This window comes from Lingula anatina, chromosome 2 (assembly GCF_051362555.1).
Source record: "Lingula anatina isolate TDL-2025a chromosome 2, LinAna3.0, whole genome shotgun sequence".
In the NCBI taxonomy this organism is placed as follows: Eukaryota; Metazoa; Brachiopoda; class Lingulata; order Lingulida; family Lingulidae; genus Lingula; species Lingula anatina.
This window is the reverse complement of record NC_141768.1, coordinates 34,331,391-34,342,520: the sequence shown is the minus strand read 5'-3', so window position 1 is coordinate 34,342,520 and position 11,130 is coordinate 34,331,391. Positions and strand designations below refer to the sequence as shown.

The 11,130-nt window shown below is 37.9% G+C and overlaps 2 protein-coding genes across 2 annotated transcripts; both read left to right on the top strand.

The window, feature by feature from the left end:
- Positions 1-1,410: 1,410 nt before the first annotated feature.
- LOC106178011 (p53 and DNA damage-regulated protein 1-like) lies at positions 1,411-10,650 on the top strand. Its single transcript, XM_013560988.3, has 4 exons — positions 1,411-1,559; positions 8,253-8,392; positions 9,042-9,142; positions 9,621-10,650. The coding sequence occupies exons 2-4, from the start codon at positions 8,262-8,264 to the stop codon at positions 9,776-9,778; spliced, it is 390 nt and encodes a 129-aa protein (XP_013416442.3). The 5' UTR covers positions 1,411-1,559; positions 8,253-8,261; the 3' UTR covers positions 9,779-10,650.
- Positions 2,309-7,456, top strand: LOC106156278 (uncharacterized). Its single transcript, XM_087004346.1, has one exon. The coding sequence runs from the start codon at positions 2,309-2,311 to the stop codon at positions 7,454-7,456; it is 5,148 nt and encodes a 1,715-aa protein (XP_086860472.1).
- Positions 10,651-11,130: the final 480 nt, after the last annotated feature.

The window sequence follows — 11,130 nt, the reverse complement described above, 5'->3', positions numbered from 1 at the left end:
ACATAGGAGTATAACTGTTTAGGGAAAGTGTGATTTCCCTTGTCTTTATGAGCAGGTAACTATGTAACTTGGGATCTGTGAAGTGATTCTACATCTTTCTGCAGTCAACTCTAACTCTCTCTCTCTCTCTCTCTCTCTGTGGTGTGTGTGTGTGTGTGTGTGTGTGTGTAAAACTTAATTTCCTCTTATATCACAGTGTATCTATTTATAGCAAAATTTACAGCACACTTCAGTGCAATAGCATTGCCTTGTTACAATATGATGGGACCTTGAGGTCAAAGAATATTCCTTCTCAGTTTTATGAGAACTATTATATTACCTATATTAGGTGTAAAAAGGGAAGTGGAATTTTTTTTTGACATTGCAGTGTTGTAGACAAGATGTTGATGCCATTTAGAGGCTTAATCTTATTGTGTTAATGTATAGAACCAACCCTGGCAGTTTTATTTCATAGCCTCCTAATTTGGTTATAACATGAACAATACAGGAAAAAGATTACAGGTACTTTCACCACCACTGGAGGTACATTGGATTTGGCTTGAATCTGGGATCCTCTGACCGATTAATATCTACCATCAAAATTTATCCTTTTACAGCATGTGGTGTATGTTACCTTTGTTTAAGGCAATATGTTTTACTGATTTATGACAATTTTGCTTACATTTTACGTCGGTCACAATTACATGTCTGGCACAATAAATTATTTGATTAATAAAACCATATTCAAAAGTGAGCATTGAGACTTGTTTTGTCAACATTATTATGAAATTTCAAATCAGAGTCCATACCTGTAGTACAAAGATTGTGCAAAAAAAAAAAATATTAATTCTAGTTTTGATGATTTAAAGAGTAATTTTGTGACTGTATCATTCAAATATGTCTTTCTCATGCCATCCCTCACATTTTACTTCATATTTGGGGTTTATCTAAAGTGGATTAGTTTATTTATAAATATGATTTCAATTTCGAAGTAAATCTTTGATGAAAAATCTATAAATTATACTTGCTGGTTTCACATTCTTGTTTAAAATTAAATAAACTTTGTTTGCAAATTATCCGTAAATGGATCGATGTGAACATAAACAAATTATGAATGTCCATGATGTGAATGTGAAAATTGTAGGAGCTCTTTGTACCATCTAACAGTAACCCAAGACATTTAAGCTGTGTGAAAAAGCCAAATACACCAAAATGATAAGACTAAATTTTACATGTGTCCATTATAAGCAGTTGTATAATCTTGTAAATAACAGTATTCTGGTCCAGTGAGAATGTATTTTCACTACTTTGCAGTTTTCTTTTTTTTTTTCAATTGTTTAAAGTTAAACATTTTTTCTGTCTGAGAAGACAGCACAGGTGTGTAATGAGGGGCCTGTCTAAGAGGGTCGCTGTTGCTGCTGAATACGCGCACGCAATGCTAAGAGCCAATGAAAACATGAGATATTTTACACTCCGTTATAGGTACACAGAAAACACGTTCGTCGAGTCAAGGGAGTTTGTTCGCCGATGGAGATGACAACCACTGTAACTGGACGTAGAAAATAGCTCCCCTTTCTTTGGTAAGTTTTGTTTGAGTATGACTTTGCCTTAGTTGTCAGACGTGCATGCTGCAAGGGGGAGATATGGGAAATCAAATACTTGTTGTTATTGGGGGGGGGGGGGGGGGTACTGTAGCACGAAATTAGCACTGCTATTTACAATTTTTGTTATACATTCTGTATTAGCATAGCATGCAAATCAAGAGTCCAAAACGTCAATAGGGGGAAGGGGGGGTCTGCAAAAGTGTCGCATATACTAACTTACTAACTTGGCATGTACTACTACTACTACTATGATGGAAGGCCGAAACCTGAGACGAGAGCAAGAGATGAAAAGCGAAGAGGTGAATCAAAATCAATGACTGTGTTAAGGTTTGGCCCGTCTTAGCTGTTATGCACATCGGTGGAGATAGCGTTTTACTTTTTTGACTAGAGCACGCGCTTATAGTTAGTTATGTTCTGATCACTAAAAGACACTAATTCCCGCAATGAGGTAAGACTTTATGAATCATTTAGTAATTTAAACAGTTAATAAGAACTTTATAAGCTGTAATTGTAACATAATTTAAGGATAATTTCTTAATTTGATGTATTTTGTTCATTTCAGTTTCTACGTGACAATTTCAATGACAAGCAAATAAAATAGATGTGAAAAAGACTAAAGAAGTTTGCTTATTCGTAACAGTAGAAACTCAGCGACGATTTAGTGAAAGATAGTAGAAACTGAGCGACGATTTAGTGAAAGACGATCAGCACAGTATTTAGAAAAGATGGCAACACAAGCAGAAATGATACTTCTCCAAGCAGAACTAAAAAGGGTAGAGTCGGATATAGACCAAACCATGCGTGAGTTAGAAAGGCATTTTAACTTCACAAAGTCAAACATAAAAAAGACATCTACGCCCAAAAACACACTAACATCTTGTGCCCCACTCACTTTGTGTGAGCAAACTACGATAGCAAAGGAACTCAGTAAACCAAGAATTCAGATTCAAGTATTTGAAGGTGACCCGATCAAATATGTGCTGTTTAAGAGACAGTTCAAAAGTAGAATCATAGAAACATGCGACTCTGACGATGAAAAACTGAACTATCTACTGCAATACACCAGAGGTGAGCCTCATGAAATTACGCTAGGATTCGCTCACTTAGATGCATCCATTGGTTTCAAGGCCACATGGAAGGAATTTGAGAGAAGGTATGGGGACCAAGAACAGATTGCGACATCGTATATAAACCGTGCCTTACAGTGGCCAGTGATAAAGCATGATGATTATGTCGCATTAGACAAATACGGCATATTTTTAAGGGAATGTGAATATGCAGTAAAAGAAATAGATGCCATTCCAGTCCTCGAGTATCCCGATAACCTTAAGAGGCTAATGACGAAGCTGCCGCTCAAATTGCATGATAAATGGAGAAGCATAGTATATGAAAGGAAGGAAAGGGGACAGAAGATAACCTTTCAGGTTTTCGTCGATTTTGTGCAGAAAGAAGCACGAAAATTGGCTGACCCCATTTTTGGAAAGGTTCCACCGCCACCAGAGAGACCTATACCAGCACCAAGGAGAAGAGTTCCAGCACAAACAGTACTGTCTAGTGCCTCTGCATCCAGCAACGAAAGACACGTTCACAAGTGTATATTATGCAAGGAACAACATAAACTTCACCAATGCCCAGAAATGCAAGAAAAGACAATGGATGAAAGAATCGGCATTATAAAGAATAATGGGTTATGTTTTGGGTGCCTTGCATATGGTCACAGAAAACATGAATGCAGAAGTAAAATGAAATGCCAAAAATGTAACTCTTATCATCCAACAATTCTACATGATGACAATTACACTAGTAAAGTAGTGGGAGCAGCTGTATGCCATACCACCCACAGTTCTGAGAATGTGCATTCCATGATAGTGCCAGTTGTAGTACACCACGAGGATAATCCAGACATTTATTCAGTGGTATATGCAGTACTAGACGAGCAGTCAGATGCCTGCTTTGTAAAGTCCTCGACCCTCAGTGAACTCGAATGTAAAGGGAAGCATGTAGACATCAGACTTTCAACCATACTTGGAGAAAAAACCGTCCCGAGCAGGAAAGTTAGAGGACTTGTTGTGAGAGGTCTGAACCAAGAGACATTGATTGAGCTCCCAGATACATACTCCAGAGACTCCATTCCAGTTAAGCGATCACAGATACCCAGACCAGAAACTGCTAAGAAATGGCCACACTTGCACTCAATTGCTGATAAGATTACTCCTTATCGCCCAGACATAGAGGTAGGACTGCTGTTGGGAGTAAACTGTATGAAAGCCATTAGAGGTCTGGAGTACATACATGGTAGAGGAGAGGAGCCATATGCATACAGATGTAACCTAGGTTGGGGTATAGTAGGGCCAGTGGACAAATCAAGACCCATAGATGAGAACAAGAGCTTTGGAACACATGCCTTTGCCTTTAGAACACAAGTGACAGAGATCAGCCCCGCTGAGGTTTGCAGTCTCTTTGACCAAGGTTTCGACCAACAGAAAGATGAGAAGTTAAGCCTTCAAGACCAGAAGTTCATGAAGATTATGGAGGAAGGCATACATTTCAACGAGGGTTTTTATGAGATGCCACTACCATTTAAAGATGGACATCCAGCATTGCCAAACAACAAACCAGCAGCTGAGATCAGGCTAGAGCAGCTAAGGAAAAGGCTAATCCACAACCCGAAGTATTATGAGCACTATAACAGTTTTATGCAGGACCTCATAGATAAATGCTATGCAGAAGAATCACCTCATGAAGATGGAGGTTGGTACTTACCACATCATGGTGTATATCACCCCAAAAAACGTGAGAAATTACGAGTGGTGTTTGATGCCAGTGCAAAACATGAAAATGTTGCGCTAAACGACTGCCTGTTGAAAGGACCTGATCAGAATAACTCGCTCATAGGTGTTTTATTGAGGTTTAGAGAGCAGCCAGTAGCAATCATGGGTGACATGGAGAACATGTTTCACAGGTTTAAAGTGAAAGAAGAGGATAGAAAGTTTTTACAGTTCCTATGGTGGAAAGACGGTGACCTCAGTAGTAATCCCATCACATACAGAATGACGTCTCATATATTTGGAGCGATAAGTTCACCAGCATGCGCATTGTATGGACTGAGGAAACTAGCAGAGGACTACCAAGATGAGTATTCACCAGACGTCATTGCCTTTCTTAAGAATGACTTTTATGTAGACGATGGACTCAAGAGCATTGAGTCAAGTGAAGAAGCTATACGTCTTGTTAGAGAAACAAGAGAGCTGCTGAACAAAGGTAACCTAAGACTTCACAAGCTAGTATCAAACAACCGTGAAGTGATGAATACAATCCCAATGTCAGAGAGAGCCAAAGAAATGAGAAACATTGACCTTAACAGAGACACATTGCCAATATGCCCAGCTCTAGGAGTACAGTGGTGTGTAGAAGCGGACAGTTTTCAGTTTAAGGTCCAGATCAATGATAAGCCATTAACAAGAAGGGGAATTCTCTCCACTGTAAGTTCCATATTTGACCCTTTAGGCCTTGTCTCACCATTCATCCTTGCCGGTAAGAAAATTCTCCAAGAGCTATGCAGAGACGGTGCAGAGTGGGATGATCAAGTGCCAGAGAGTATTAGATGCAGATGGGAAAGATGGCGCTCAGATTTGCTGAACTTAACCAAGTTGAATATACCACGGTGCTATAAGCCAAATGATTTTGGTGAAGTGACTACTGCAGAACTTCATCACTTCTCAGATGCCAGTGTAGAAGGCCTAGGTCAGTGCAGTTACTTGAGACTTAAAAGCAACACAGGAAGAATAGCAACCACATTAGTTATGGGCAAGTCCAAGGTAGCTCCCTCTAAACCAGTGACAGTCCCACGCCTAGAGTTGTCAGCAGCAGTGATGTCTATAAAGGTGGGGACCTTTCTTGCCAAGGAGTTAGAGTATGAGGACATCACCCATGTGTATTGGACTGACAGCAAAGTTGTTCTAGGGTATGTCAATAATGATGCTAAGAGATTTCATGTCTTTGTAGCAAATAGAATACAACAAATTAGAGAAGTCAGTCAGCCATCCCAATGGAGGCATGTTAAGTCCAGTGACAACCCAGCTGATATAGCCTCCAGGGGAACAGGTGTGACAGAGCTACTACAGAATGAACAGTGGTGGAGTGGGCCAGACTTTCTGCGCATTGATGAACCACTATCTACCACTGATACCCAATTCAGACTAGCACCAGATGACCCAGAAGTACGCAAATCTGAAGTCAATGTATTTGCTACTAAAGTAGAAACCAACCACGATCACTTGTCTGATGTATTGAAAAGGTTTTCTTCCTGGAACAGAGCAACACGAGTTGTTACGTGGTGTTTACGATTCATACAGAAGCTGAAACAAGCTAAGAACAGGAAATCTACACAGCAGAACACAGTTGAGACCAGCAATGAACCGTTGAATGTTCAAGAAATACAAGTGGCAGAAAAGATCATTCTCAAGTCAACACAGATTGCTACATTTGAGAAGGAAATTGCAATACTGAAAGCAATTAACAGAGAAGATAACAGTGAACACACAGAGAGAAAACAGGCAAGATATCGCAACGAACAAATCAAGAAAACCAGTTCACTATACCGCTTAGACCCATTTTTATGTGAAGATGGACTACTCAGAGTAGGTGGTCGTATAAAGAGGGCAAATCTACCCAGAGAGCTTACACACCCAGTGATTCTGCCTAAGCATCATCATGTTACAAATCTCATAATTGACCACTATCATACACGATGTGGACATTCAGGAAGTGGCATTACTCTTAATGAAGTCCGAGCTAGTGGTTATTGGATAATTTCTGGCCGTGCCAAGATTGGATCATATATATGGAAATGTGTGACCTGTCGTAAGCTACGAGCAAACTCACAGAGTCAGAAAATGTCAGATCTTCCAGCTGACAGACTGGAACCAGCACCTCCATTCACCTACAGTGCAGTAGATTTTTTTGGACCATTCTATGTGAAGGAGGGAAGAAAGCAGATGAAGAGATATGGTGCTATGTTTACATGTTTAGCATCACGTGCTATTCATATAGAAGTTGCGTATTCACTCAGCACAGATTCTTTCATTAACTGCTACAGACGCTTTGTATGCAGGCGTGGACCAGTACGTCTACTCAGAGCAGACCGTGGAACCAATTTCATTGGAGTTAAGGGAGAGCAAGAAACTGCCTTTATGGATATGGATCAGGACAAGATCAGGAGAGAACTTCTGAAAGACCATTGTGACTGGATTCAGTTTAAAATGAATGTTCCTCATGCTTCACATATGGGAGGCGTGTGGGAAAGAATGATCAGATCAGCCAGAAATGCTTTATCAGGACTTCTCACAGCTCACAGTGACCGTTTAGATGATGATTCCTTGTCCACATTGTTAACTGAGGCAGAAGCCATAGTTAACAGTAGACCTTTGACTTACATTGATACACAGTCACCAGATTCTCCAATGCCTTTGTCTCCAAATCAGCTCCTGACCCTGAAAACTAAGGTCGTGATGCCACCACCTGGGAATTTCATAAGGAAAGACACATACCTTCATCGAAGATGGCGACATGTTCAATATCTAGCCAATGAATTTTGGAACAGGTGGAGAAAGGAATTTCTTCCTACATTACAAGAGAGAAAAAAGTGGATCAAACAATGTAGAGATGTACAAGTTGGAGATATTGTTCTCATGATAGATGACAGTGCACCAAGAAATCAGTGGCCACTTGGTCGCATAGTAGAAACCTTTCAAAGTGCAGATGGATATGTGCGTAAGGTCAAGTTGAAAGTTAGGGACTCTACATATGAGAGACCAGTGCACAAGTTAATTCTTTTATTGACCGGAGAAGACCCCGTCGAGGAGCCAAAATAACTGTTAACTGTGACAATAGTGTTAGTTTGTTATGATTCTATGCTACAGTTTGTGTAGATTTAATGAACACTTTTGTTTTCTAAAGACAGTTAAATGTTGGGCTATTTGTGTTTATGGGATTGCAAGGTATTTTATGTTTAAATACAGTAATTAACAGTAAGTTTTGATGTTCCTTAAAGTTGATTAAGGTACGGTAATTCTTAATAATTTCCGAGCAAATATTTTTTATACGTAATGATAAGGTAAACAGTGTATATTGTGTAAATTGCTTTCACAATTTAGGGGAGCCATGTTAAGGTTTGGCCCGTCTTAGCTGTTATGCACATCGGTGGAGATAGCGTTTTACTTTTTTGACTAGAGCACGCGCTTATAGTTAGTTATGTTCTGATCACTAAAAGACACTAATTCCCGCAATGAGGTAAGACTTTATGAATCATTTAGTAATTTAAACAGTTAATAAGAACTTTATAAGCTGTAATTGTAACATAATTTAAGGATAATTTCTTAATTTGATGTATTTTGTTCATTTCAGTTTCTACGTGACAATTTCAATGACAAGCAAATAAAATAGATGTGAAAAAGACTAAAGAAGTTTGCTTATTCGTAACAGACTGAAAAAATGTTTCAGGATATATACTGTCTCTGTGTGAATGGGTGTTAACTTTTACCTAGGCACCTTTGAATGAATTGCTTGCCCATGTTTTTTTTTTTTTTTTTTTTTGGGGGGGGGGGGGGGGGGCTGCACATGACTGACGATTTCCTGCATATGAATAATCTATGGTTTTTAACCCTTTAGTTTTTCAGCATGGATGCTGGCATGCAGCAGTTGATAAAACATGTCTCTGCCATAGAGGAGGTTGCAGATGATATTTTAGCAGACAAACAACATCTTGTTGACTTAGACAGAAAGAGGAATAAAACTAGAGAAGCTGTAAGGTAGGTATTTAAGGTACCGGTATACTGTATTATTTGCATTTGTTAGCATCTTAAAGTTATATTGTCTATGTATGCCTAATATATATATATCTCGCAAAGCATTTTTCTTTCCCAATTCAGATAAAACCCCCTCATATAAAAGTACCTGGTGTCTCAAGTCTTTATCCTTTTGGCTATCTGAATGTTTGTTGATACATTTCAAAATAAATTATTTGATTAGAAATGTGATTTAAGAATCAAATCCCAGTGCAGAGACAGGTCAAGCATTGACCCATGTGTAGGATTATTTTTTTTTTAAGATGGGATACCTTCAACTGAAAAGTAAAAGATTCATGAAAGAGAATGTCATGTCATTTTGGTAATTCCTTGACTATATCAGAATTCACTGGGTTGTGTCTTACATGAATTAAATGCAAAATAGTCTTTCCTAAGCATGCTGAGAATTTTGAGTAAGACACTGTACCTTTCATTAAGGAACTAGATCTATCTGTAAAAGGTGACTTTTCTCATACTAGGGGACTTGAAATGAAACCAGCAAGCGAAATTAGTGTACATGTACCATGTATATATTTATTTTTAAACTACATGCTTTTCACTCGGCAACAAAGAATATATTCTTAAGTATATCTGTAATTTTTTTTTCTTGCAGGATACTTTCTAAAGACAAGGAAAGCAAGAAAACATGGATCTGTGTTGGGAACATGTTCATCAAGATGCCTAAACCAACAGCACAGAAACTTCTCGATAAAGGTATTTTTCATGCAACCACAGAAATGTTCTGTGTTGTGTTCTGTGCCTTTTGGCTCGGGCTGAACGCAATGATCACTTTTAGTCTTTATTTCTGTTCTGTATTTTTATATATTTTTGTATCTGAGCAATTATGGAGTGTATGCTGGGCTCAGTTGACAGTGCCAAATGGTTTTATAATACAGGAGAACTTGCTTTCTTACATATTCCAGCCTGTAGCCAGGGGGGAGGGAGTGTGTTGAACAAACTGCCTTTTAAGCTGGAAAAAGTTCTGGGTAAAATATGATAAAGATACAAGAAGATTTCATGGGAAAAGGTCCACTTTATCAGAAAAAGAACCATCCCTTTAAAATTGCAGGCTATGGGCCTGCAAATTGATTGATATGATATAATTCCTAAATGCTAGATTTGTATGTATGACAAATTGTTAAAGCTTATTTATTTATCTATTTTTATTATTATTATTTTTTTACAATTTCAGATTTTGATCAGATTGATCATCAGATTGCTTCACTGAGAAATGGTCTACGACCAAAAGTACAGAAATTAAGAGACATGGAAAATAAGGAGGACATGAAAGGTTTCCAGCTTAATCCTCTAACAAAAGCTGAACTGAAATCTATAGATGATATGTTATGATTTTTTGTACCTTTATTACTTGAATTTTTACTGCTGTTTTTTACTGCTTACCAGTGTTTACTGATATTTTTGGTCCTTTTTACATGTATACAATTAAAAATCATGAGAGAAAAGGAGAAGAAAGGATTATGATAAATACTATTTAATATAATTAGATAGATTTTGAATTGATTTTATTATATGGTGAAACTGATTGATCAGTGGCAGATCCATGGGGTGGATTGAGGGATGGGGCAGTGGTACACGCCCCACCTTTAACTTGCGATCTCCTGCCACGCCCCCTTCACACTCTACTCTACTACTAAAAAACAGTATGGCGAACAAATGAGACCAGGCCCTAACAATTATCTAATGCAGTGTTCTGTTATGTTTGCTATGTTAAAACCATCATCATCTGCCGTCATAAATTTGACATCCTCCTGCTCCAAGGTATAAAAAATTGATTGTAATCTTGTGAAGTGACCGTATCCAGTGATGCAAAGAATGTGCGGAGTCCAAATGAAAGGTTCATGCATCTAGAAGTAACTTTGTAAAAGACATTTTAAAGTCTATTTTCATAGGTTTTCAATCGAATTAAGTATGTCTATAGAGCATCAAACTAAAGCTAATTGTTCAAATTTAACAGAAATGCCTTATTGTAGTCCATTCTAGCGCCAAAAATGACAGAAATCCTTCAAAATAAAAACATTCATCTGGAGCTGTAGTTGTACCGTCTTAAAGACCACAATCGTTTGCTCAAAACAGAGCTAGGGATCATTGTTAAAACGAAGTCAAGGGTTTGTGAAATGAGTACCAATTTAAGGTTGAAATTGTTATAGTTACTTTTAAAACAGTTTATTATTCGTTATCATGAATAAAAATGTTTTATGCCATTATGAGTTTCTTTTAAAATTAAAAAAAAAGTTCCATTCATAGATATTTGGGCTCTTGTTGTTTTTTCACACATGCAGTATAATAAAGGCAACATATACCCAGTTTACCCAGTACGGTTCGCTATTTTACCACAAGTTAATATATTGGTTCGACCATAAACAAACGTAAGGAAAATGTTAGAATTACGTTCTACACTGCCACTATACTCATCCGATAGACGGCGAAGCACGTTCTATTCATGTTTATACATTTTCATGCTATTAACACTCACATTTTTCGTTAATTAAAATTTTTTTAAATAATTTGTACACATTTAATGATCACATCTAACGTGAAAAATGTTCTCACAATGTTATGAAAATCTAATGATAAGTTTCGATAATATTCACCCAGATAGCAAGCAGTAGTCGCAGCGCCGTCGGCACAGTCGCTTTGGATAATCGTGCCTGTTGGGTCGCAAGCCTGCGTCTTACGCTGTT

Bases quoted from the DNA above. Each gene is read 5' to 3' on its own strand.
- LOC106178011 (XM_013560988.3), top strand. From the start codon at position 8,262: ATGGATGCTGGCATGCAGCAGTTGATAAAACATGTCTCTGCCATAGAG. The intron at 8,393-9,041 runs GTAGGTATTTAA...TTTTTCTTGCAG, and splicing joins AAAACTAGAGAAGCTGTAAG to GATACTTTCTAAAGACAAGG. The intron at 9,143-9,620 runs GTATTTTTCATG...TTACAATTTCAG, and splicing joins ACAGAAACTTCTCGATAAAG to ATTTTGATCAGATTGATCAT.
- LOC106156278 (XM_087004346.1), top strand. From the start codon at position 2,309: ATGGCAACACAAGCAGAAATGATACTTCTCCAAGCAGAACTAAAAAGG.